The sequence below is a fragment of the Oreochromis aureus genome, linkage group 7 (genome assembly GCF_013358895.1).
Source record: "Oreochromis aureus strain Israel breed Guangdong linkage group 7, ZZ_aureus, whole genome shotgun sequence".
Taxonomy (NCBI): domain Eukaryota; kingdom Metazoa; phylum Chordata; class Actinopteri; order Cichliformes; family Cichlidae; genus Oreochromis; species Oreochromis aureus.
The window spans coordinates 63995182-64023141 of NC_052948.1; the positions used below are offsets into that span (position 1 = coordinate 63995182).

General features: G+C 41.3%; 3 protein-coding genes across 7 annotated transcripts; 2 read left to right on the forward strand and 1 right to left on the reverse strand.

Annotated features, from left to right (window-relative positions):
* The first annotated feature begins 1908 nt into the window (after positions 1-1908).
* LOC116327437 lies at positions 1909-9884 on the forward strand. Of its 2 annotated transcripts, XM_031749018.2 has the most exons (3): positions 1911-2108; positions 2213-2268; positions 8123-9884. In XM_031749018.2, the coding sequence occupies exons 1-3, from the start codon at positions 2083-2085 to the stop codon at positions 9796-9798; spliced, it is 1758 nt and encodes a 585-aa protein (XP_031604878.1). In that variant the 5' UTR covers positions 1911-2082; the 3' UTR covers positions 9799-9884. The 2 variants fall into 2 exon arrangements, with proteins under 2 accessions (XP_031604879.1, XP_031604878.1); XM_031749019.2 differs by lacking the exon at positions 2213-2268 and having other exon boundaries at positions 1909-2108.
* A 4437-nt stretch (positions 9885-14321) lies between these two features.
* On the forward strand, positions 14322-17723 carry LOC116327438. The gene is made up of 4 exons (XM_039614318.1): positions 14322-14511; positions 14611-14666; positions 16717-17580; positions 17665-17723. Exons 1-3 carry the CDS (start codon positions 14486-14488, stop codon positions 17430-17432), a joined length of 798 nt encoding a protein of 265 aa, XP_039470252.1. The 5' UTR covers positions 14322-14485; the 3' UTR covers positions 17433-17580; positions 17665-17723.
* A 4160-nt stretch (positions 17724-21883) lies between these two features.
* Positions 21884-27446, reverse strand: LOC120441328 (G2/M phase-specific E3 ubiquitin-protein ligase-like). 4 transcript variants are annotated; one of them, XR_005613991.1, is made up of 9 exons: positions 27093-27446; positions 26157-26369; positions 25799-25910; positions 25082-25575; positions 24588-24897; positions 24307-24482; positions 23771-23943; positions 23374-23588; positions 21884-23080 (listed from the first exon to the last, which is right to left on the reverse strand). XR_005613991.1 is itself a non-coding variant. In XM_039615868.1 (8 exons), exons 4-8 carry the CDS (start codon positions 24748-24750, stop codon positions 22821-22823), a joined length of 987 nt encoding a protein of 328 aa, XP_039471802.1. In that variant the 5' UTR covers positions 24751-24897; positions 25082-25910; positions 26157-26369; positions 27093-27446; the 3' UTR covers positions 21884-22820. The 4 variants fall into 4 exon arrangements, 1 of the variants encoding a protein (XP_039471802.1); XR_005613990.1 differs by having other exon boundaries at positions 25775-25910; XR_005613992.1 differs by lacking the exon at positions 27093-27446 and having other exon boundaries at positions 25775-25910; positions 26157-26442.
* Between the last annotated feature and the right edge of the window lie 514 nt (positions 27447-27960).

The following is a 27960-nucleotide window of genomic DNA, read 5'->3' on the forward strand; positions in this document are numbered from 1 at the left end:
GTCTTGCATTTTTTTCTATATAAATCTCATATAGATAATCCCTTTATTTAAAGTTAATGAGAAACCAACCCCTGGACTGGCAGACCGGGGTGGTGGTCCCCATCTTTAAGAGGGGAGACCGGAGGGTGTGTTCCAACTACAGGGGGATCACACTCCTCAGCCTCCCTGGGAAAGTCTATGCCAGGGTGCTGGAAAGGAGAGTTCGTCCGCTAGTCGAACCTTGGATACAGGAGGAACAATGCGGTTTTCGTCCTGGTCGCGGAACACTGGACCAGCTCTTTATCCTCTCGAGGATACTTGAGGGTGCATGGGAGTTTGCCCAACCAGTCTACATGTGTTTTGTGGACTTGGAGAAGGCATTCGACCGTGTCCCTCGGGGTGTCCTGTGGGAGGTGTTGCGGGAGTATGGGGTGTCTGGCCCACTGCTACGGGCCATTCGATCCCTATACAACCGTTGTAAGAGTTTGGTTCGCATTGCCGGCAATAAGTCGGACTTGTTTCCGGTGGGTGATGGGCTCCGCCAGGCTGCCCTTTATCACCGATTCTGTTCATAATTTTATGGACAGGATTTCTAGGCGCAGCCAAGTGGCGGAGGGCTTCCACTTGGTGGCCTCAGAATCTCATCTCTGCTTTTTGCGGATGATGTGGTTCTGATGGCTTCATCGGGTGGGGGCCTCCAGCTCGCACTAGAACGGTTCGCAGCCGAGTGTGAAGCAGCAGGAATGAGGATCAGCACCTCCAAATCTGAGGCCATGGTTCTCAGCCGGAAAAGGGTGGAGTGCCCACTCCGGGTCGGGGATGAGTTCCTGCCCCAAGTGGAGGAGTTCAAGTATCTCGGGGTCTTGTTCGCGAGTGATGGGAGAAGGAGCCGGAGATCGACAGACGGATTGGTGCTGCGGCTGCAGTGATGCGGACGCTGCACCGGTCCGTCGTGGTGAAGAGGGAGCTGAGTGTAAAAGCGAAGCTCTCAATTTACCGGTCGATCTACGTCCCGACCCTCACCTATGGCCACGAGCTGTGGGTAGTGACCGAAAGAACGAGATCGCGGATACAAGCGGCAGAAATGAGCTTCCTCCGAAGGGTGGCTGGCCTCTCCCTTAGAGATAGGGTGAGAAGTTCGGCCATCCGGGAGGGGCTCAGAGTAGAGCCGCTGCTCCTCCACATCGAAAGGAGCCAGTTGAGGTGGTTCGGGCATCTGACAAGGATGCCCCTGGGCGCCTCCTGGGTGAGGTGTTCGGGCATGTCCCACGGGAGGAGGCCCAGGGCAGACCCAGGACGCGCTGGAGAGATTATATCTCTCGGCTGGCCTGGGAACGCCTTGGTGTTCCCCGGATGAGCTGGAGGAGGTGGCTGGGGAGAGGAGGTCTGGGCTTCTCTGCTTAGGCTGCTGCCCCCGCGACCCGACTTCGGATAAAGCGGATGAGGATGGATGGATGGATGGATGGATGGATGGAGAAACCAACCCTTCAGGTTTCTTGACCATAGTCAGCCAGATCCAACACCCTCATTGATCATGTTCAGTTTCAAAACACCAAGAGCTGGTCGTGAGAAATATTGAACTTAAGGGTTCAAGACGGGATGGGGGACATCACAGAGGCTACATTTATTTTTAATACGGGATCATCTTTTTTATTGTGGCTCCTGATGTCAATATAAGGTCTTTAATATAAAAAAATGTGTATAAAGTGTGTAAAATTCTAAAAGAAAGAAAACCCCACTATAATACAGCTCTGTACTTAGACAACCAGGTCAGAAGTTGGAATCAATTGTGTTTTTACTGTCCACATCCCCTCTGGGGAATAGATTCAATAAGTCTATTATCTCAGCCAGGCCAATCACATCAACTGATCGCACCTGTGTGAGGCAGAGTTTGCTTCAGCCCAACTTTTTATTAGGAAGTTAGAAAAGACACACACAGACAGACACGTGGCTTGGACGCTCAACTTTGAGGCTCGTGGGTGTTTGGTTGGAGGAGCTGGAAGTTGGGCCTTCTGGATCCACGGCTGACAGGGCAGCTGTGCATGCACAGTCCCGCTCAGCGCTCGTAGCTGTGAGGACACAGCGAGTGCAGCTGCAGCGGTCATGGCTGCTGGCTTCCTAATTACAAGGTAACACATTAAATATGAAACCAAATAGGTTTTATTAGGTTCATTTTCTTGAGCCTTTGTTTGTCTGGGTCTACCTTGACTGTGTATTTGTAACTGTTTAACAGATTATTGCTGGTCTGTTTGTTGAGTGAGGTGAACTACTCCTCAGCTTTTCCAAGAGGTAAGCCTGACTCACCTCCTGCTGTTTGGAAATGGGGCTAAAACTCTTCTTGTAAATAAGAGAATAGGCCTTTGTTAAAATACCTGTGTTACTATAACTGAAGAGTCCTGCAAATTTAACCCTGCCACACACGTGTGATGTTAAGAACTGAACCATTAGCAACAAATTAACAGCTCCCCTAATTAATCTAACACCAAACACTAGGCCTACGATCTGATACACAGCACTGACAATTCAAGCAAACTGTTCACTGCTTCATTCACATTGGCTTCATCTGCAGACTTACAGGCACAACAGGGCTCTAAAAATCTAGAATTTTCTAGCAGCTGTCAACCAAACTGAGATTATTAAAGTGTGCTTTAACATGTATAGCGATGAACATGGGCAGGGTGTCTATGGAAGAAATCTCCAAAAGAAATCTGGCCTAAATCTTTTTTCTTTGTTTTGTTTTGTTTTTTTCAACCCTGCACAAATCGCTAAAGAGTCCTAACAATTTGCAGATGCAGGGGAGTGTCTATAAAGGGGACTCGAGGTGGCAGTCTTCAGTCCTGAAATGTAATTTTTACAATCTGAATCTAATAAATAGTAAGAAATGTATGCTATTAATTTTTCAAATGTATATGATCTTAAAGCGGGACAGTGTTCAGAGTATATCTGCAGTATTTTACTGCTATGGAGTATTTGAGTACAGGGTCTAAACGCTCCACACTATTAAATATGAGTTGTCCTGTGTTTCATGTTATGCTGCTTAAATTGTTTCACGGGGAACTAGACAAGAGCCTTCTTTAAGCCAACTGCCAGGCAGGTTTATTCTTTATGATGGCTCATCTCTGCTTTCTTCTTGTTCCTCCCAGAGAAACCTCATTTGAAAAAACAGTAACGGCACCTAGGTGCATTTGGAAACTGTTTCTGTGCTGCTGATCACCAATTATGAAGTCAATTAGTTCAAATTTATTAGATTGTTGTTGAGATTCTAGAGATATGTTGAAAATGTATTTTTAATGTCTAAATTTTACTTTCTTCTTCTTTCTAACCTTTATTTAACCAGGAAGATCCCACTGAGATTAAAAACCTCTTTTTCAAGGGAGACCTGGCCAAAATGGGCGGCAGCAAGTGTCTCACAGTTGGAGAAATTACTCAATTAAACACAGGCAGCAACAACACACATGCAAAAATAAATGAAAAAAATAAAATAAAGATCAAATTCAATAAATTTCAAATAAAAATTCAGTTAAAATGACAATCAGTCTAATTGAAACAGTTGCATGTTATGGACTTGGCCTCAGGGATTCTTAGTTTAGATTTAAAAGCACTTAATGAAATGAATTCAGTCGTTTTCCAGTCGCTCTGCAGTTTGTTCCAAGCAGAGGGGCCTAAATGGACAAAAGCTCTTTTACCAAATTCAGTTCGGGCAAATGAACAGAAAGCAACAAGTAACCATGCGGACGAAGAGAAAACCGACCAGCATGTTTCATTGCAAGCAGGGAACATGCATAAGAAGGCAGCAACCCAGTATTGCCTTGTGTATATAAAACTGTATAGATGAGAGTTCCTCCGACTTGCCAAAGCAGGCCGTCCTACCTGAGAGTATAACTCACAGTGGTGAGTCTGAGATTTACGGTTAGTGATGAACCTCACAGAAGCACGATACACAGTATCAACCATTCGAAGACATTGAGCAGAAGCATTCATATATAGAATATCTCCAGGCAAAAATGTTGCAGCAACAAGCCGCTTCTTTGTATTAAAAGAAAAATACAACTTATTTTGAAAATAAAATCTCAGTTTTAACTTCAGATGATTCAAGAGATTCTCTACATGTGGTTTGAAGGTGAGCGAGTCATCAATCAAGATTCCCAGATATTTATATGTGTGAACCAACTCTATTTTATTACCTGCAAGAGTGGTTACTGATGGCATTGTTTGGGCCCATTTCCTTGATTTAGAAAACAACATGAGCTCTGTTTTGTCTGCATTGAGGACAAGTTTAAGCTGAAGTAATGACTCCTGGACAGCAAAAAAGGCTTTCTGCAAGGAGGCAACGGCTTGGACAAGAGTTGAACCCCAGCTACAAATAACTGTCATCAGCATAGAAGTGCAAGTTTGCGTCTGGCACATTTAGGCCAAGATTGTTTATGTAAATGATAAATAGAAGGGGCCTCATACAGAGCCCTGTGGCACTCCGTTGTGCACTGTAACAAATTCAGAACATAGACCATCAGATTTAATGCACTGACACATATTACTGAGGTAGTTTGAGAACCACGCCACTGTTCTCTCAGAGTCCTGACTGGAGGAGTCTAAGTTTTAAAATACAATGATCAACAGTGTCGAATGCTTTTGACAAATCGATAAAAGAGATGCACAGTGTTGCTTATCAAGTGCAACAGCAATATCATTTGCCACTCTCATTGCAGCTGTGATAGTACTGTGATATGTTTTTTCCCCAAAAGCCTGATTGATATTCAGATAAAATGGCATTGGTGTGTAGAAACTCATTTAACTGCTCACACACAAGAACTATGGCACAGCACAGATAGATTAGATATTGGTCTATAATTAGTTAAAATTGCTGGGTCGCCCACTTTTAATAGAGGAACAACAAAAGCTGATTTCCATACTGAGGGAATTTTATTCGTATCCAGTGTGAGGTTGAAAAGTGTTGTGAGAGGCTCTGCCACAAATTCAGCTGCCAGTTTCAAGAAGTAAGGATCTAGTAAGTCTGGCCCTGGAGATTTTCTATGATCTAACACTTTAAGAGCTTTACAGACCTCCTGCACAGAGAAATGAACAAAGTTAAATGGCTGACCAGTGTACATGAGACGGGATTAGGAGAGTCAAACAAAGAGCCAGAAGATATAAAGTGCTTGTTAAAGCAATTCATAATCTCCTTCCTATCATAAACAGGAACAGAATCCTTAAAAACATAGGTGGGTAGAGCATGGGAGCTTTTAGTCACTGAAAGAAACTTAATGATTTTCCAGAACTTCTGTGGATTATTTAGGTTCTCAGAGGTGACAGACAAATAGTTGTCTGATTTAGCTTTCTTAACAGAGGAAGTACATTTGTTTCTTAGTTGTCTGAAAAGAAGCCAATCAGTGGGAGAGCCTTTTTTCCTAGCTTTGGCCCAAGCCAGGTTACGCTCATGAATGATATCTGCCAGCTCTGGGGAGAACCAGGGGTTTTCACTACCTTTTATCCTACATGTCCTTAACGGAGCATGTTTATTCACAATTTGCATAAACCCATCCCTAAAGAATGTCCATGCTAAGACTGCATCAGGGATCAATCCTATTTTCTTCCAATCATAGATGATAAAATGTATGGGGCGCCGTTTGTAAAGTGAAACATGCTGAAATTAACGGCAACATTTTTCCACATTTAGCTCAAAACCTTACAAATATTTTACTAGATGTTGTAAAAAATGACTAAAAGAAAAACATGTTTTTGTAACTTTTTATATTTAAAACACAATTTTAAATGTAAATATTATATTTGCATCTTAAATGTTAGATCTAAATATTATATTTAACTCTAAATCTAAATGTTAAATCTAAATGTTACAGGAAACTAAATATTTAGCTAACATGCAAATTTATTGTACGGGTCACCGGAAATGCCAAAATAAAAGCTTTATGAAAACCTCCGGCACTAAAGTGTGCCGGTAGTGGTCAGGTTGTCTGCTGTCCCCTGGTATTCACTTCTCACTGCCATAAGTGGCTTCACTTCTTAACTACCAGCACGTCCAGCGATTTAGCTGAAATAAAAAGATCCGTTTTGTCGGCCATCCAAAGGTTCAGCAGTAGTTCATCCTCAGCAGCTGCAGTCTCCACTTCACAATCGTCGCATCGGACATGCTGGTAGGCAAGAAGTGAAGCCGCTTATGGCGGTGAGAAGTGAATATCAGGGGAGAGCAGACACAACCTGACCACTACCGGCACACTTTAGTGCCGGAGGTTTTCATAAAGCTTTTATTTTGGTATTTCCGTTGATCCGTACAATAAATTTGCATGTTGGCTAAATATTTAGTTCCCTGTAAAATTTAGATTTAACATTTAGATATAATATTTAGACTTAACATTTAAAATAGTGTTTTTAAATATAAAAAGTTACAAATATTTTTACTAAAATGTTGTAAAAAAAATTACTCAAACATGTTTATGTAAGGTTTTGAGCTAAGTGTGGAAAAATGTTGCTGTTAATTTCAGAATGTTTCGCTTTACAAACGGTGCCCCATAAAAATGCTTGTTCATTAAAATGTTTAAGAGTCCTTTTAAAAATAATACGGTGTTGTGACTTGGGCACCTTCGTGTTTCTAATAACAACAACACAATGGTCACTTAAGTCGTTACAAAAGACACCCAAGGATGAAAATTTATGAGGACCATTTGTCAAAATCAAGTCAATCAAGGTAGACTTTTCGGGGCTTTTGAAATTTGGCCGAGTAGGTACATTAACCAGCTGGGTAAGACTGATAGAATCACAGAAAGATTTAAAATCATCTGAAACGGTTTTGAGCCAATCCCAGTTAGTCACCAGCTAAAACAAGCTCACCATAATTTAGTCTAGACAGCAAAAGGTTTAAAGAACGCAGAGCTTCTGTAGAGGCAGGAGGTCGATGGCACCACGCAACTGTTATGCAAAGACCCTTTGCAATATTCACATTCAGAGCCAAAAAGTCAATTTGTTTGCAAATGGATTCTGATAGAACTATTGTAGCATCAAATTTTGACTTAACATAAGCAGCAACACCACCACCTTTCTTAAGCCCATCGGTACGATAGATGTTGTATACAGCCATGCTAATATGTTCATCAGAGATAGATAGATAGAGATCTCTCTCTCTCTCTCTCTCTCTCTCTCTCTCTCTCTCTCTCTCTCTCTCTCTCTCTCTCTCTCTCTCTCTCTCTCTCAATCTGTTGATTGAACCCAAATCTTGATCATATCCATCTTGGGTAACAAACTGCGCACATTAAAATGAACAATCTTCAGCCCAGGTGAGGATTTAAATTCAGATGGTGTCTGACTACATTGCAGCTCAGGGCCTGGGCTAGGTCAAACATCACCAGATAAGAGTAGTATTAAGACAATCAGAAGTCTCTGCTTTGAGACTTTGAGTTTGACTTGTGAAATGTTGAAACTAAGCAGAATTTTTCATAACTAACTTTGTAATCATACAAAACAAGAAGGTTTTGAAGATGAGGTAATGTAGGTGTACATTAAATGAAGAATTAATGTATTGTCCAAATACATTGTACAGGATCTACAGCAGCATTGATGCATGTAGATCTGGGGACCATGTCTCGCAAAGTGAGCACACTGTTAAATGTGCTTGACTTAGAAAAATTGAGTGTCCCAAAGTCCCCCACAGCCAATAAGCAAAGTAAAGTTATTTAAAAAAGCCATTAACCCAAACACAGGATTGTTGATGCTGAATTATATATGTCATCAGGCTGCACAGACCTAGGATGGCAAGTAAGGCGCCAGCCAGAAGCTCAGGTTCTGGTGGCTTGCTAGCAGATGGCTTCTGCTAGCAATACATGCGCCAACGTGGTGTAGAGGGCTTCAATCAACAGCTCAGGCCCCGATGTAATGCAGATGAGATTTTGCTAGCAGCACAGGCCCTGGTGAGGCTCAGTTGGTTTCTGCTAGCAGCGCAGGCCTTGGTGTGGTGCAGACGACTTCTGGTAGTAGCAGAGGACCCCCCCCAAAAAATAGCCAACAAATCCAAAGCAGACATTCAACAAGGAGACATGCTGGTGCCATCTTGGTCAGCCATCTTGCCATCTAATCTTGCCGAAATTACAAATTACAATGAAATTGTATATTAACCTTCATCTGTTTTCTTTCATAGCCAGAAGTTTTGTGCAACCGAGAGTGTGGCAAAGTGAAGGAGAGGAGGAAGAAGTCTATAACTATGAGAACTGTCATCCTTTCTACTACATCAGTGCCCAGGACAAAACATCGGAAAAGCAGGGAGGTTTTATGGCAGCCCCTATCCATATCTGTAAACAAAACCATCCCAGTGTGTACCAAAAAGCCTTAAACCTCAAGCCTGCAAACCCCTTCCAGCCACGATCTAATGTTGCCACCAAATGGCCAAAGAAGACTGTTCTACCCCAGCCTCCATCACAGAAGAAATATCTATCACCCAAACCCAAAAGCTATGAATTTAGTCTGAGCATTCCTTATTTTGATCTTTTGGTCAGAAATGAAGGGGGGGATTTGGCCAGTGAAGGACATGATGGTGGAAATTATACTGCTCCTGTCTCCAAACCAGGCTTTCAAATCGATTTATCCATTCCCTTATCATCTGTTTCTCAATCTCCCAATATCCCAATGACCAGCTATGTTGACCATTCAGTAAATCAAGAAAATCCAGAGAACACTGAGTTTGTCAATTACGGTAACATAAAGCCGGAAATGCCACAATCAAGGCAACCCTTCTTAAACTCTGCTGGTAGTAGTTACTTAGATGCACAGGAGCAGACTTATCAACCATATTCCATCGAAACACAATCAAGTTCAACTCTTCTTGGATCAGCAAGACCTTTTCTAAATTTTCAAACACAGGAGCAGACTTATGGACCAGGTCACGTTAAACCACAAACTTCCACCCTGCATGAAACTGAAAGGCCTTTCTTCAACTTTGAAACACCACCACAAGAGACTTTAGAGCCAAGTCGTGTTAAACCCCAATCAAGTTCTGCAATAACTGGATCAGAATGGCCTTTCTTTAACTCGGCAGCAACACAGCACCAGACATATGAACCAGGTTATCTTAAACCACAATCAATTTCAGGCCCGGGAGGATCAGATTGGCCTGCTTTAAACTCAGCACCAACCCAGCCACAAACCTTTGAGGCTGATGGTATTAAACCGCAATCAAGTTCAACCCTTGGCACATCAGAATGGCCTGCCTTCAATTTGGCACCACCACGGCAACAAACCTTTGAGGGAGATGGTCTTAAACCACAGTCAAGTTTAACCCTTGGTGGATCAGAATCTCCTGTCCTAAACTTGGCACCAATTCATCAACAGACTCATGAGTCAGGTTATCTTAAGCCTCAATCAAGTTCAACCCTTGGTGGATCAGAATGGCCTGCCTTCAATTTGCCACCAACTCTGCAACAAACCTTTGAGCCAAGTCACGTTAAGCCACAATACAGTTCAGCCCTGGATGGATCAGAATGGCCTGCCTTCAACCAGGCACCAATTCAGCAACAGACTCACGAGTCAGGTTATCTTAAACCACAATCAAGTTTAACTGTTGGTGGATCAGAATGGCCTGCCTTCAATTTGCCACCACCATGGCAACAATCCTTTGAGGGAGATGGTCTTAAACCACAATCCAGTTCAGCAATAGCTGGATCAGAATGGCCTGCCTTAAACTCAGCAGCAACACAGCAACAGACTCATGAGTTGGGTTATCTTAAACTGCAATCAAGTTCAGCCCTGGAGGGATCAGAATGGCCTGCCTTAAACTTGGCACCAACTCTGCAACAGGCTTCTTTACACAGGCTTCTTTAACTCAGTGTCAACTCTGTTCAATCTGTGCCCATTTCTGCCAAGACTGTAACTCACCATGTAAATAAATATACAATTTCCTTCTTGCATCTGATGTCATCATTTATATTTTTATACTTTTGACTGATACATCTCTGGTCCCTTTAGGGTAGAAATGACTTGGCATTCACTTATAATTTCTGAAATGTCCATTAGCGGTTTTAGAAATGTTTAACATTTTTATAGGACTTCTGTAATTGCCTTCTACAAATATATCTGACCACCAGCAGGTTGCTTTGCCAGAAAGGTTGCGTCCTCTGTATTAAGAAATGCAGGATTTCATCTTCCATCAGGGCATGCTGTTTGTGTTTAAATAGTGATTCTATAGTGGTTTCAGGTGTGGATGCCAGAGTGAGTGGTCTTGCCTTATTACAGCTGGAATGGGTCCACATTTCCAACCCCCTCACGGTTACTTAAATTTATAACTGGTAAGAAGTTTAGAAGTGGATGGATGGAATGTCTAATAGATATCAAGTGGTACATTTACTTGCTATGCTATCCTGTATTATAACAGAAAGGTGCATCCCTAGTTCAACTTTTGTGTGTGTGTGTGTGTGTGTGTGTTTACTGACTAGAAGTGATAATTTAGCCACTTAAATTAAAGTCAACTTTTAATTCATACCTAATTCGTACCTTCTCATACCGAGCATCTGCAATACCAAAGCTAATTCTACACCAGCAGGCTAAGGCAAAAAATGCACATTTACAGTTAGAATAAACATAAAGAGACTTTTTAATTCAATTAAATTCCATTTTATTTGTACACCGCCAAACCACAACAGTCACCTGAAGGTGCTTTATATTGTAAGTTAAAGACCCTACAAGAATACATACAGAGAAAAACCCAACAATCATATGACCCCCTGTGAGCAAACACTTTTGTGACAGTGGGAAGGAAAAACTCCCTTTTAACAGGAAGAAACCTCTGGCAGAACCAGGCTTAGGGAGGGGCGGGGCCATCTGATGACACCGGTTGGGTTGAGAGAAGGAAGACAGGATAAAGACAGGCTGTGGAGATTATTAATAACCAGTATGATTCAGCAGAGAGGTCTATTAACACATGAGTGAAGAAGAAACACCCAGTGCATCATGGGAATCTCCCAGCAGTCTACACCTATTGCAGCATAACTAAGAGAGGATTCAGGGTCACCTGGTCCAGCCCTAACTATATGCTTTAGCAAAAAGGAAAGTTTAAAGCCTGATCTTGAAAGTAGAGATAGTGTCTGTCTCCTGAATCCAAACTGGAAGCTGGTTCCACAGAAGAGGGGCCTGAAAACTGAAGGCTCTGCCTCCCATTCTACTTTTAAATACTCTAGGAACAACAAGTAGGCCTGCAGAGCGAGAGCGAAGTGCTCTAATAGGGTGATATGGTACTACAAGGTCATTAAGATAAGATGGGGCCTGATTATTTAAGACCTTGTATGTGAGGAGCAGGATTTTGAATTCAAGTCTGGATTTGAAGGGAAGCCAATACAGGAGAAATCTGCTCTCTCTTTCTAGTCCCTGTCAGGACTCTTGCTGCAGCATTTTGGATTAACTGAAGGCTTTTCAGCGAGTTTTTAGGACATCCTGATAATAATGAATTACAGTAGTCCAGCCTGGAAGTAATGAAGGCATGAACTAGTTTTTCAGCGTCACTCTGAGACAGGATATTTCTAACTTTAGAGATGTTGCGCAAATGGAAGAAAGCAGTCTTACATATTTGTTTAATATGTGCATTGAAGGACATGTCCTGGTCAAAAATGACTCCAAGGTTCCTCACAGCGTTACTGGAGGCCAAGGTAATGCCATCCAGAGTAAGAATCTGGTTAGATACCATATTTCTAAGATTTTCAGGGCCGAGTACAATAACCTCAGTTTGATCTGAATGAAGAAGCAGAAAGTTAGCGGCCATCCAGGTCTTTATGTATTTAAGACATTCCTGCAGTTTAACTAATTGGTGTGTGTTACCTGGCTTCATGGATAGATAGAGCTGCGTGTCATCTGCATAGCAGTGAAAATGTATGCTATGTCTTCTAATGATGCTGCCTAAGGGAAGCATGTATAATGTAAATAGAATTGGTCCTAGCACTGAACCCTGTGGAACACCATAATTGACCTTAGTGTGTGAAGAGGACTCTCCATTTACATGTACAAATTGGAGTCTATTAGATAGATATGATACAAACCACTGCAGCACAGTACCTGTAATACCTACAGCATGTTCTAATCGCTCTAATAGGATATTATGGTCAACAGTACCGAACGCAACACTGAGGTCTAGCAGGACAAGCACAGAGATGAGTCCACTGTCAGAGGCCATAAGAAGATCATTTGTAACCTTCACTAAAGCTGTTTCTGTGCTGTGATGAGCTCTGAAACCTGACTGAAACTCTTCAAATAAGCCATTCCTCTGCAGATGATCTGTTAGCTGTTTGACAACTACTCTTTCAAGGATTTTTGATATGAAAGGAAGGTTGGAGATTGGCCTAGAATTAGCTAACTCAGAAATATCAATTAGAGAAAAAGACTCTAAATGTTACTTAATGTTACATCTGTGGGATGATTATGGGTAATTTTTTCTCTACTGGTTAAAATTTTATTTGTGAAGAAGTTCATGAAGTCATTACTAGTTAACGTTAAAGGGATGGTTGGCTCAGTAGAGCTCTGACTGTTTGTCAGCCTGGCTACAGTGCTGAAGAGAAACCTGGGGTTGTTCTTATTTTCTTCAATCAGTGATGAATAGTAAGATGTTCTGGCTTTGCGGAGGGCTTTCTTATAAAGCAGCAAACTATTTCTCCAGGCTAAATGATGATCCTCTAAATTTGTGACACGCCATTTCCTCTCCAGCTTACGAGTTATCTGCTTTAGGCTACGTGTTTGAAAATTATACCACGGAGTCAGGTACTTCGGATTTGAGACCTTAGTTTTCACAGGAGCTACAGTATCCAGAGTCGTACGTAGTGAGGAGGTAAAATTTGAGAGAAACCAGTTAAATCTAATAACAGATTAAATGCGATGTTGAGGCTGTCATTTTTAGCATCTACATGAATGTTAAAATCACCCACAATAATTATTTTATCTGAGCTGAGCACTAAATCAGATAAAAAGTCTGAGAAATCAGAGAGAAACTCTGTAAGGCCCAGGTGGACGATAGATGATAACAAGTAAGACTGGTTTCTGAGTTTTACAGCTGGGGTGGACGAGGCTAAGCATCAGGCTTTCAAATGAATTAAAAGTCTGTCTGGGTCTTTGGTTGATTAATAGGCTGGTGTGAAAAATTGCTGCACACACCGCCCCTCGGCCTGTGCTTGAGGTTTCTGGTAGTTAGAATGACTCGGGGTGTTGATTCATTTAAACTAACATAATCATCCGGCTGCAACCAGGTTTCTGTAAGGCAGAGTAAATCGATTTGTTGATCAATTATTAAGTCATGTACTAACAGAGACTTGGAGGAGAGAGACCTAATATTTAATAATCCACATTTCACTGTTTTACTCTTTGGTTCAGATGTGGATACTGTATTGTTCTTTCTTTGTGATTTTTTTGATGTTTATGTCATTTTTTCTTCTTCTTTTTTTTGCTGGTTTATAGTTTGTTTGCCTTGCTTAGCCACCACTAGCTTCCCTGATAGAAATGTGGCTCAACCTGTTCAAACCTGCCTGGAGATTTTTTATTTTGCATTTTTTCCTCAGAATATATGTGATGAATTCAGTGCTGTTTGGTGCTGCAGCCATCGGAACTGATCATCACCACTCCAGCTGATGCTTACGATTCCATCAGAAACTTTGATTTTGCTTAAAATTCAAGCTTCACCACATCAAGCGGCACTGAGTGGATGAGAACATGTGGGAGATTCAGTGTCAAAGATTCGTACCAGCTGAACTCGTGGGGTAACATTTTTGAAAATGCTATAAATAAAAATAAATATAATATAAATAAACTCTTTTCCTGCCACGATGCCAGGTCTCTGTTTGAAATGAGATTTTTAATCTTAATTAGATTTTTTTTTTACCTGGATAAATAAAGGATTAATAAAAAATAATGCTCTGCTATAAGGCAGCACTGTACTGGGATAAGAAATAATGAAGTCCATAGCAGTGAAGGCTCTTCTTCTTTAGAACTTAATGGCAGCTAGTAAACCAACTTACAGCCACATTACTGCCACCTACTGGAGCGTGGATGGGAGAATAGCAGGAAAAAATAACTATGTTCTCTCCTTCAATCCTGTAACCGGAAGATATTGAAATAAAATATTTTGTAATTCTGTGTTGCTGTCCTAAACAAATTTCCCAGGTTGCTAAATAAAGCCGCTAATTTCTTCTCTCTCCCTCACACTTGTATGGGGGAGAGGGGTTGACCTGTTGGGTACCTCAGTTCAACTTCTCATTAATGATGAGATGATGATGAGATAGCCTTTATTTGTCAGTTGCAGGTCTTTTGCCCACAACCGCAACCTGATTGGAAACACCTGCAGTAGGAAGGACCTATAAAGACAGCAGCATGTCCTGAACACTTGACTCAGATGCACACTGGTGTTTGGTTGGAGTAGCTGCTGTGTGTGGACTTGTGGAAGTGTGAGTGCTCTGGAGCCACAGTTGACAGGGCACGTCTGCATGCACAGTCTAGCTGGAGGGTTTGTGAGGACACAGTGAGTGCAGCTGCAGCAGTCATGGCTGCGTGGTTCCTAATTGCAAGGTACAACGTTTAAATGTGCTTTCATGATCTGCACTTCCTGTACTCAAATGTGGACCTTTGGTCTGGTTTTATCTTGACTGTATTTGTGCTGCTTGACAGGTTTTTACTACTTTATGTTTTGAATGATGTGGACTACTCCTCAGCCATTCCAAGAGGTGAGCCTGACTTGCATTTTGTTATGAATTTTTCCAAAGCCTGTAGCAAATAACATTTTTGGCCTGTGCTGAAACAACCTGCTCGACAGTGATTTTATGAAACTATAACAACTTACTGCCTTACCTGAAGAGTCCAGCAAAGTCATGCCTGCACCCAGAGCCTGGAGCATCTCTTTAGAAAACACATAATCATTCCTTAGACTCAAGATTCCTGGAGAAAGTATGAAGGTCTTCAGTGGGTACATGATATACAGGTGAAAAAACAGCCTTGGGAACAGCTAATGTTCTAGAGCACATAATTAATACATTAGAAGGCTTTGAAAGCTGACTGTTAATGCCACTGTGTGCCACTTAATGGGTCTGCAGTCTACCTTTTTAAGGACCAAACAGCCAATGGTTTAAAGTTCTGCCATGTCCAAATGTTAAATTTGGTTTGATTAGAGTATTTAAATGGATAAAATGTATCAGACACTGAGAGATTTCACCAGAAGACTCTAAAGAATTGAATCTTTCTGCTGCACACAAAGAGCTGTCTGATGCTAGAGCAACGTTAAACTGGAACTGGTGATTAGATCCAGTGGTAATACGAGGTATTCAAGACCAAACCAAAAAGTTGGTTCTGTTCATGAACAAGAAGCACTTTTTTGGGGGGGGGAGCCAGGTTTTCTTTACCTAAACTGGCTTGACAACATCTAAAACTCCAGTTGGAGCTGACTGGTGTGAAGGTTTTTGGTGTTTTTGTATATAGCACATTTGCAACAGCTCATGCTGCACAAAGTGCTTTACAAACTAAAATGTGTAAAATGCATGATGATAATGCAATAAAAATATAAAAGAATGCTACAATAATACAAAAACATCTGAAGTAACGGTGACCTAGGCTGTTAAAACTGATGTTTGGGTCAGCGTGCGCTGAAAGCCAGTCCATTAAAAATGTCTTTAGTAAAGATTTAAGATGTTCCAGTGTTTGTGCAGATCCAGTATTTAGAGGCAGGGGTGTTGAACTCCAGGCCTCGAGGGCCGGTGTCCTGCAGGTTTTAGATCTCAACCTGGGTCAGCACACCTGAATCAGATGATTAGTTCATTACCAGGCCTCTGGAGAACTACAAGACATGTTGAGGTCATTTAACCATTTGAATCAGCTGTGATGGATCAAGGACACCCCTAAAACCTGCAGGACACCGGCCCTCGAGCTCTGGAGTTGTCCACCCCTGATTTAGAGGCAGGGGGCCTGCCACAGAAGGCTCTGTCACAACGAAATTTAAGTTAGACCGTGGAATGATTAACACTGGTTTTTAACTGGACCTCATACTTTCAGGAGCCTGAATAGAAGCTGGATCCTTTAAGGAAGCCAGTGTAGGAAGGCTAGCACTGGGGCTATGCTCCTTCCATTTCATACCAGTCAGCAGACAAACTGAAATGACTGATTCTAGAATCAAATTTCACTTGCTGGGCCTGCGTCCTCATTTTAGGTTTGACAGTGTTTTTAGTAGATAAAGGTGAATAGCTTGGACATGAATAGAGCTGCGGTTTGGGGAAGGCCTTGAAGGGGACTGGCGGTGGCTCCCGGGCCTGGCAGATCCCCATGTACTAAATGGAACTGAAGAAGATAAAGAATTGAAAAGGGGAGGGTGGGGCGGGTAAACAAGAATGAACAGCTTGTAGAACTGTGGGAACGTATATGGATAAGAACCAGAAGGCGCGTGTTTGGAGGCGTGGTCCCGCTCCTGAAATTCCGATACTTTGTCCTTTTAAAGTGACTTTAAAAGCAGACTGTAGCTCAACAAGTAGAAGAGAAGTTTCTGGACCTCAACATGTTCCCCAGAAAGATTCCTAAATGAGTAATTATAGGTTAAGATAAATCTGCATCAGTATACTGTCAAACTGTAGATGCTTTTTCAACCTGATTATAATCTGCATTCTTACCCATGTTCTCTCTCTCTCTCTCTCTCTCTCTCTCTCTCTCTCTCTCTCTCTCTCTCTCTCTCTCTCTCTCTCTCTCTCTCTCTCTCTCTCTCTCTCTCTCTCTCTCTCTCTCTCTCTCTCTCAGCCACAAGTCCTGTGCAGCCTAGAGTATGGCAGGGTGGAAGAGGGGAACACGATGTGTACGGAAACCCTCGTCCTTTCCAGTACATGAGGGCTCTGAGGCCGACGGATCCAAAGATCTACCCTAATGTGCGTGATCGGGTCAAAGTCGAATCCCCGAGATCGTATCAGCCACGCTCTAATATTCCCACCCACAGATCCATGGAAACATCTCCGCTCCAGCCTCGAGCACACAGAAACCACCTTGTGGCCAAGCCCAGGAGCTTTGACTTAGCCCTGAGGATCCCTTTTGCTCATTCTCGTGATGGTGCTAATCCTCCTCGGTACGGACCGAGTGGCCTTATTATTGACAACAGTTTTAATAATCCCGCAGACAGCATGGCCATGATGCTTCCAAGCTGGGCTACCAGTTCAGCTTATCTGTTCCCTTTTCACGTGGTTCTCCACGCCACCCAGGTGGCCACGAACATCACGGTGGGCATCAACACAGGCCTGAGGAAGGCTATTTGGGTCATCAAAGAGAGCAGGTTCATGTGCCAGTTCGTCCAAGGCCATACCCCGACGAGCATCATCGTGAGCATGATCGCGAGCATCGTGATGAAGGCCGCCCTGGGCGGGAGTTTGCATTTCCAGAGCCAGATGGACCAGAAAACCCATCAAGGCCGCGCCATCCTCAAAGATATGTCGGCCCTTACAGTGGATACTACAACTCCCAGATGAAGCCTACGTGGAATGACTACTGGTGGCATTACCGTGGACCTCACTGGGGTCATATAAAGCATCCATCTTCTGACCCTTGGCCAAATTTCCATTGGTCAGCTTCAGACTGACATGGATGGAAGAGACAAGCCAAACTCGCAGGGCACAGGTGGGTCGTTAGTTTTCGGGTATTAAAACGTGGCATTTCATGATGGTTCAAACCTGTTCCTCACAAGTGTTTCCTCCTTTACAGCTTTACAGTGCAACAAGGATGATCTCCTGTATTTATCTGAAATAAAGTGTGAAAGCTCTCCTGCAGTTTCTCTTGTCTTCTGTCAGGTTGAAAGAATAGCTGAACACTTGGCTTGCGGTTAATCTTTCAAGAGCTAATCAAGATTCATGTGAGTCATGTGCTTGTAAGCAAGAAGCAACAAGTCTATGCCCAAATGTTAGAAAGCCACTGACTCTGCAGCTCATTAAATTTATGGGTGATGTGCATTTTAAACTGCCTCTAGAGCTGTAACTGAGGCCATTTTACAATTATTGCAGGCTTGACACTGAATCAAGTGTCCCATCTTTCAGAAGCTGCTTTTGTACAAATTTACAGGCACTCCATTTTAGGTAGAAACTCCAATCTGCCATTGAATGACACTTCAGTTGAATTTCTGCTCTGAGGAGTCTCAATCTGGGATCGCTGCCTGCCAAGACAAGTTTACCTTCAGCGCACCCAAACTGTCGGTTTTGGCAGTGTATCGGCTGGTTTCTCACTTACAGCTTAAAACCTGTTCTCCAAGATGGTTCTTGGCTGCAGAGGATGACTCTAAAGTTTTCTCCCTGGTGAATAATGACAAGCAGGTTTTGGGAAGATGATTCTAAGGGGTAAATAAGACCTGTCCCTTCCTGAGCCTTTATCAAATGCAGTGGAGCACTGAGGTGTTTCATTTGGCAGTTGCTGAAAGAAGACTTTCTGCTTCACCCAGTATTCTGATTGGCTGGCCTTGGCTAAATCCCTTTTAGGAAAATATGCAATCCTCAGATGATTACAGTATTCACCAATATGTTGCCTCTAGACGAGCCCCTAAAATTGAGGCTGTTCAGTTTGAGTCTGCCTGATGTGAAATCAAACACTGCAGGCTCTCAAGCTTTTAACACCTGCCACACCACTACTAGCATATCATTCAAGAACCTTGCATTTTCCTCCAAATCAGACTCGAAAACTGAAGTGCATTGGATCTAAAACAAAACTGTAAGTGGTAGTCTGGTCGGGTACCAGTTTCAGCCCTGTTAGAGACAATGGGCAAAATCCTGATTGGCCTAGAACTGGCAAGATCTTGAGGATCACATTTGTGTATGGGTGAAACAATCCATTTACTAGAAGTCATCCCTTGGAGATGGACAAATTTGACGATTTACCACCACTGCTTACCATGAGAAATGCCACATTTTCAGCAAACAGCTCTTAGGGAGTTCCATTATTGGTGAAAAATAGAATTTTATGCCTATCAAGCTGTGCTGTCATTGGAGTTTTTTATTTTTAAACTTGTCTTTGTGTAGATAAAACAGTGGTTCATCTGTTGTGCTCGGTGCCTGTTTTATGCTTGGCTGATTTGTAGGTCAGGTTTAAGTGGCTTAACAAACGAAGTATTCCTGTGACAATGGTCAGGTGTGTCCATGGTGGGGGTTTGTTTTTTCACACCCTACCAACCACACAAAAAATCATCAGATCGGGTAAAGTTGTTTGGGGGTTTTTTTGGGGGGGGGGTTAAATTAGTTTTCTGTCATCCAGCTTTGGTGAGCCTGTGTGAACTTCACCTCACTTACACCTCACAGGGTAAAATCCCAATGTGTCTTATTCTTCAGCCAGGGTGGATCATCTGCCTCCATCTCCTCCTATCCCAGCATCCGTCTCTTTCACTCCACCCTCTGCTTGTCCTTCATTACATCCATGAATCTTCTTTGAGGTCTTCCTTTTTATTACCTGGCAGCTCTATTTTTCACATCCTTTGTGAGTCTATCCTCTCTCCCTCCTCTGTATCGGTGTGTACAGCGGGGAAAAACTGAGGTGCCATAAGGGACATTACTGAAACGCTCTCACACACACTACTGAAAACCAAGAAGATTTCAATTGAACAGGAAGGTATTTTAGCTGCACAGGAAGGTGAGGAAAAACAAACGACACATTAATGCACAGCTAACACCGCGGTGATGTCTACAACAGTCTGTTAGAGGTATAATTGAAAAATCTTTTGCCTTCACCAGTGACTATCCAAACATTGTTGTAGGGTAGCAGCCTATTGCAACAAGTCGGGGCATCCTGGCTATGCTAGCTGCCCGTATAATCTGGAAAGACTGTGACTGACAGTACCTCATCTACAATGAAATTACATCGGATCCTTGTCATTTTTTACATACATTCTTTGTTTGAGGTGAGAACCAATGAAGAAGATGTTGAAAGATTTTTTACTTGTGCTCTGCAATGTATTGAGGCACTCCAAAATGAAAATTCGGACAATATCAGACAAAAGCGGCTTTATAGAGAGCTAGATGATCATACACGAACTCTATCAGAATTTCTTGCTGCTGTATCTCGATATGATCCTAATAATAGGGTTGCCACCAACCTACTAGGATCCTTGTATAGATGCTTTTGCAGCTTGCTACATGAATATGATGCTAGACAGAGATCTGCTTATGTGACCCTCAGATTGTTGCCCCCAACCACTTTGAGTGGTCATCCTTGTCGGCCATGATACACTATATCTGCTGAACAGATTTCTCACTTTGTTTCCATTGGTATGACATGGCAGAGAATTGCATCATGCTTTGGAATAAGTCGAAGAACCCTGTACAGACACAGACAAACTTTGGGAGTTAAGCCATTAAGCTATGTGGATATTTCAAATCAAGAACTGAATGGCCTTGTGACGGATATCCTACAGAACACTCCAAATGCAGGGGAAGTATATATTCTTCGGAGTCTGAGATCTCGTGCCTTAAGAGTTCAACGTTGGAGGGTCAGACAAAGTCTACAGGAAGTGGATCCTATTGGACGTGCATTTAGACGTCGTCATGCGATAAGGCGAAGGATCTATAGCGTTCAGCCCCCCAACCACTTATGGTAAGTTCACTGGTTTGAAACAAATGTTCAGGCCTTGTGTTTAAAAGACAATACATCAAAATTAAAGGTCCTTCATTCAAAACATTACTGAAGTTAATCTATATGATCAGCATAAGGTAATAATAATAATTTTAAAAAAAGCAATAACCAAAAAAAACAGAAACTGCTTTAAGTATGTCTGTGAAGGTTCTCAGTCATCCAGGACATCGTAGTCAAAGGAGTTTGCAAAGAAAAGCGTCTGGACTTCTTTAAGTTGCTTGAAGACGTTTCACCTCTCATCCGAGAAGCTTCTTCAGTTCTAAGGTCAAATGGCCGAGAGTCCCAGATTTAAACTCAGTGGGAGTATCCCCCCAAAGAGGGACAAAGGACCCCCTGGTGATCCTCTAATCACATGAGCCAAGGTGTGAAAGCGGGTGTGGGACCTAATCAGCCAGGGTTTCGGGTGAGCTCATTGTGAAACCTGGCCCCACCTTGTCATGTGAATTCCTGAGGTCAGATGGCCCAGGATGTGAGTGGGCGTTAAGGCGTCTGGGGAGGGAACTCAAAACTGGATTATAGATGGCAGACAGTTGGTGTCGTAAACCGCCACCTCTGTTCAAAGATGGTCGCTCACAGTGGACATAGATGGCCTTAAAGTCCAGACGCTTTTCTTTGCAAACTCCTTTGACTGCTTTAAGTATGTTAAATATTTGGGGGGATTCATAGTGCATCAATGTAGATGTCGTATAATGTATATACTGCTGTGTTGTTTAATCCTTTATTTCACGTCACAATTTTAATCTCTAACATCGATTGTGCCAGGTAAATGTAGTGTGGAAAAAGACATTTTATGCCACTGTGTGTATGTGTGTGCATGTGTAAGCACGTGTGTGTGTGTGTGTGTGTGTGTGTGTGTGTGAGAGAGAGAGAGAGGTGTGGTGTTGTTGAAGTAAATGTACAAAATGGTACCTCTAGTTTTTGTTTAAGTGCAGGGTCAGGAATTCACTACTAAATAATATGAACAAACGAGGAACTGTAGTAATGCTTTCTGATCTCTCAATAGGCATTTTGACAGCAACCACAAGTTGATTAGATGGCGCTTGGTCCTGCATGGCTGTGTTGATGGCTTCAGCCGAACTATCATATACTTACGTTGCTTATCCAATAACAGAGCCTCTTGTCATTGTTTTTGGAAGGAATACAAAACTTTGGTTTGCCCTTAAGGGTCAGGTGTGATCATGGTATGGAAAATATACAGGTCGCTCGTTTTATGTTACAGAGAAGAGGAGTAGGCAGTGTTATTACAGGTGTTTCAGTACATAACCAAAGAACTGAAACTGAAAGACTGTGGGCAGAACTCAGAGTTTTTTGTCTGCATTATGTTTATTTGCCAAGGATTGAAAGAGCATTAACAGAATTTGTCAATCAGTGGAACAACCATGGGCTCTCTACACAAGGAGGACAGACCCCTCTTCAGCTGTGGCATACAGGTGTCACAAACAATGTGGGAATCCAGTCGTTTATAACTGACATTTTTCATGTTGATAACTATCATGGCATTGATATAATGTTCTTCCTCTACCCCCCCTTTTGCACATGTCGAGGAGCGTGTCAGGTTACATTTCACTGTGTGTTATACTTGTATAACTATGCATGTGACAAATAAAGAACCTTGAATGAAGAAGGGCCATTACCAGAACTTCAAACAAACAATAATGTCATAATTCCAGATATTGACATCAACATAAATGAGACTGCAATGAACATAATTCAACAAGTGAATCCATTAGAAAATGATGGAAATCATGGAATAGATGTGTTTTCTTCACTTTTACACCTTCTACATTGAATCAAATATTTTGCAAAAAATAAAAAAATATAAAGAAACATTTCAGAAAACATATCTGATCGAAACTAACATATTGAAACCATTTTCTTTAAAATGATAAAATGACAGCTCTGTTGTCAAACAGAAACTGACACAGGCAGAAGAATAAACAGACACAAAGACAACCAAATCAAAAACAGATGCACATACACATGAAATGAGTAAAGTGAGACAAATTTTGTATATTCAAACTCAACAATCTAAATAAACTTCTGAAGTGCTGTTAAACAATTGGTATCTACCTGTATGAATCCTGAAGAACAATCACTTCTTGTCAAACTGATGTCTTAAAACATCAATTTGACTGAGGTAGGTAAATTTGGAAATATTAAAACCTTAACAAGTTAATATTCAATACTCACTTTGAATCAGTAGAGAGACCAATACAAAAGAGAAACACGCAAACTCCTCCAGCATATTGTGTTCATACCCTGCCAAAGCCGTAAGTGTTACCTAATGCAAAATCAAACTTCTCCTTGAACAGCTGGTATGAAACATGCAGTGGCAGCCTAATGCAGTTAACACACGTGTTGGCAAGAGGGAAAATTGGTGTAGAAGAGAAGTCGTCGTCTCCTCTATGAATGAACTCAATCGAGGGTGCTGGAGAAAAGCCAATAGGTGGCACCGCAGTTGCTCCAGTTGCAAAGGCCAATATCTTCTGTAATTTGGAAGGTCCTTCTTCTTCTGCATAAAACAGAGAAGGAAAAAAGTGTTATAAGGTTGTTTCACTCACTGACAACATAAATTGTCAGTGAGTATTAATCTAAAGCAAGAATCTTAATGACTGTTATTGCAATGACTATAGAGCATGCTTTTCATCTTTCAATAGTCTCAAAGAACTATGTAAAAATGTTACTACAACCAAGAGGGTAATGTGGTGTTATTGTTATATGAGTATGTTATTTAAAATAAAGATTTCAGAAATGCTAACCTATAAATCGTTACATCTATTTATTGTGCACTAAAGTGACAATTACCTTCTGCATCTTGGAGATAGTCTCTCCAGAAGGTAACAACCATCTCCTCAGCAGCTCTTCTGTTGCTTCCTTCTGGAGATAGATGAATGTTGAAAAGATCATCCACCTGGTCAGCAGTCAGCATATGTGGCTCATAGCAGAACAGAGGGCGAAAGCTGTCTGGATGCCATCTCATTTTGTCGAGAACCCCAAGAGTTTTCAGACCTTCACAAAATCTGGATAAACAGCACAAAGAAATTTTATTCAATAATTCTGCAATTTCATGCTTCTAAGTTCATTGTATATTATCAATTTGGCACAATCAATTATACTAGATTATTAACTGACCATTTTGATTAATAGGTAAGATTTTTATCACCATTTTAATTAATCTGAAAAACACAGAATACCCAAATACCTTTGAAATGGACCTTGAACCCTGTGGATGACCTGAAACATGACAATGACATGTACCAGCAGATCCCTGTCTCTTAGTGAACGCAGAGGCCTCAGGCATCCTGCATTGGCCAAGCAATCAAGCAGAGGTTCTTTTGACTTCTCAAGGTCCTCAAGGGTTGTACTTTGAGATATCTAACATCACAAAGAGCAGAGGAAGGGCTTGTTATGGAAGTTACTTAGTAGTCTTATAACCTATTAGAAGGAACCCAGCCACTAGTGGTCTACACAATCACAATATGCCCAAGCGTACATTGGAAGTCAAATGACTACACATATTTTTTTAAATATGTTTACAATGTGCTTAAAAAAATAAGAAAATATACTCTTTTGTCTACCCTTATCTGCTGAGTCTTAGTTTAATACAGCAGCAACATATAAAAACTTGGCATTCAGCAATGGCCAGACTGATCCAGATAAACATTCCCTGCAAAAGAAAACTGGAACACAAACTATTTCAAATTCACTATAAGATTTATAAAATAAACATATAGAGACCTTTTTGACTTTTTCGAAGAGTTCCAGGTCAGCTTTGTCTTCCAGGGCTGGATTTGCTGAATTTCCAACCAGAAGAGAAAATACTGCTGGTGACAGAAAGTTAGGTGGTGGACCACCATGTACCAAGCTCACTGCAATGGCTCTGCCAGAGATGTAGTAACAGTCCCCTCTGAGAGCTGCAAAGCAATAGAACAAAAGGAAAAGCAAAATTGTCAGTAATGTTGCCTGTAAAAATCAGTTAAACAGTTCCCACTATTAATGTTAGAAAAATAGGTAATTACCAGTACTGTCAAGAGCCAAGTTCTTGCAGTTTTCTTTCCCCTCAAACATGGCTGACCTGGCAATGGTGTCCATCAATAGTCTCAAGAATTCCCTCCTTGGCCCGCCTAAATCAACCCCTTCCTCATTTTTCCCCATATCATCTGAGAATTTCACACAGATCATCAAGTTGGGATCATAAGATAGCCTTTGAAAACACGCAAGGCTCCCTCCCACACAGCAGAGCGATTTATGTTAAATTTGCACTGCTGTTTTGTGCTAATTTTGCTTGATAGTTCCAGCAGTATCTCTTGAACAGGGACTTTTTCTGCACTACAAAAAGAAAATAAAACAGAAAATAAAATATATCAGCCATGTAGTCATTTGAGAACAGAATTTGAGAATATGCGTCACACTGATCATAGAGATTTAAAGCTTAAAAGTTTTATATTGATTTGACAATTCTGGAAAGCTATAATCATGTCTCAAACTCAAATTCTGTATGTTTGTTACTCACATCTGATTCTCCAAGCTCGCAATTATAGCTTGATTTAAATCCTCATCATCTGAAGAATCGCCAGAAAGCGATGCCACGAGAGTTAAATATGAAGAATAATCTTCATCACTAACACTGATGGCTGGGATGTCTTCACTTCTTGCATTGAAATCTCTGCTGTGACTGCTTGTGCTAGGTTTGTCATCACTTCTTGCCATGTAGCCTTCATCACAAATGCTGTTCCCATCACTTCCTTGCTTTGCTCGTCGCCTTTTACCAACACTCCTTCCAATACACTTGGTCCCAGTATCATCTTCTTCATCACTGCTAGTGCCAGGGTTATCACCTTTAACATGTCTTCTTAACCTTGTAGTGACTTGGCTGCTCATGTCTTGTTGGATTTTTGAACTATCAACTTCAAAACAGTCATCGTCACTGTCCTTATCAGTTGCACAACTGCTTAATGCTGATTTGGAGCTGATGTGGGAAGGATCTTTGTCTTCATCTGATTCACTCTTCAACAGAGAAAGACCAAAAACATATATCAAAAGCAAGTAATTATAGCTTATCTTAAAAAGATTAAAATAAGAAATATCCATATTGATTGCTCCCAAATACTTATTTTAAATAAATATATTCTATTTTGCTAGAAGCCCAATTGTTGACATGTTTTTTCCCAAATCATGATTCTTTTTCATTCTTTTAGGAACTTAATAAAAGTGTCCTTGATGGCCTTACATAGAGGGCTTTGGTTTTAAAAACCTTTAGGATCAGCATCCCATTCAGCTCCTGACCATCTTGGAGCTTTGGAGACACCAGCTTATTGCCACAAGCCATTAGAAACTCGAGACTACAAAAAATAAATAGGGACAACAGCAATTGCTAATTAGTTAAATATTTTAAATATTAGTTAAATAATTTATTATATACTGTTCTGTTTGTGTGTATGCTTTTATGACTTTTAAATTCTACTGGTATAGTCCATATGTTTTAATAATGATGAATAATAATTTAAACTTCTTTACTTTGGTATATTATCTTTAAGTACAAGTCATTACATGGATACACACAGTAACAATAAACAATAGTATTTTACCTGACATCCTCTGGAATGCGTTCACCAAAGCTTTCCTTGATGTGTTTCACGACAGTTTGGTTGTCCCAGGTCTTCTGGAATTCAAAAGCACTGAGGATGTGCCCATGTTTGTGTAACCATAATTTTGAACCTTGTTTGCACACTACTCCCCATGACGGAGCTGGAAGTAGTATAACATCTTTGTTGAAATGGTCATGCTGCTGTGCCATAACTCTGAAATATAAATATAACTATTAGATACCATAAACAACAGCAAGTGATAACTAATAATACTGAGATGCAGACAGCAGAACACTAACACAAAATTGTAGTTAGGCAAACATAAGGGTTAATTTTATATATTGTATTGTATTGTATTCTGTATAATTATAGTATCTGCCTTGGTAGGGTGATAGTGAGTGGCAGTCTGTTATTAAATTAAATTAATTAATTTATATTAATTAAATAAATTACATTAAAATATTGGAAACTTTGCCATTATAGGAATATGTTAGACTAAGGTGTTGCAGTACATAGGAGCCAGACTTACAAACGCTTTGCGACAGCGCGTAAAAAAAAGAACGAAATAAAATACTGTTGGTATTTTAAAATACAACACAGTGACAACATTGCGTGCAAGACACGGTAACTTCTGCGGGAATTTTTTGCAACTGACCCTGTGACATATGCATTTCTGGGAGTTCGTTTCTTAATGTACAAAATATGGAATGGGTAGATGGGATAAAGCAAGTCTGCAAACCGATTTACTAAGGCTTGATACAAAATGAACTCAGTGGCTTAGAAAATAGCGCGCCCGTAAAGCTAACTACACCTATGAGCTGTGCTGTTTTTCCCCATTTAGTAAATCTGGCCCTCAGTATAGTCTTAAATATCAGACTATTACATATCGCCCTATTTCAGGCAAGTGAATACAAACTCATTAAACTTTGTAACTACCTTTTTCTTCTGGTGCCTGATGTCCAGCTGCCGAAGCATTGCCGAGTTTGATAACGTGGTGCAGGTGCACATTCTCTCCTGACTGTAGATGTCACTGGCATGGGCAAGCTGCTACGCTGACGTGAGGGAAAGAGGGATGTTAAGTGACTATCCAGTCCGTCCACACAGGTACTTGCAACAGGTTGCTTCCCCACGACTGCCGCATTTGACAGAGTTCTGATGGTCTCTGCTGAGGCTAATATACTGTTGAGTAATGCGGCTGCTTCACTTAGGCTACTAGTAGGTTGCTGAGTAGACATCTGTGTTGTGGTTTGAAGTGTACCACTTTTTCCTTCACTTTCCTGATCTGGACACAACTTCCTGTTCTACTGAAACGCCTTCCTGTTTTACTGAAATGCCTTGGTTTTCAGTTATGTGCGTGAGAGCGTTTCAGTAGTGTGTGTGAGAGCGTTTCAGTTATGTGCGTGAGAGCGTTTCAGTAGTGTGTGTGAGAGCGTTTCAGTTATGTGCGTGAGAGCGTTTCAATTATATGTGTGAGAGCATTTCAATTATATGCGTGAGAGCGTTTCAGTAGTGTGTGTGAGAGCATTTCAATTATATGCGTGAGAGCGTTTCAATTATGTGTGTGAGAGCATTTCAATAGTGTGTGTGAGAGCATTTCAATAGTGTGTGAGAGCATTTCAATTATATGCGTGAGAGCATTTCAATTATATGCGTGAGAGCATTTCAATTATATGTGTGAGAGCATTTCAATTATGTGTGTGAAGCATTTCAATAGTGTGTGTGAGAGCATTTCAATTATGTGTGTGAAAGCATTTCAATAGTGTGTGTGAGAGCATTTCAATTATATGCGTAAAGCATTTCAATT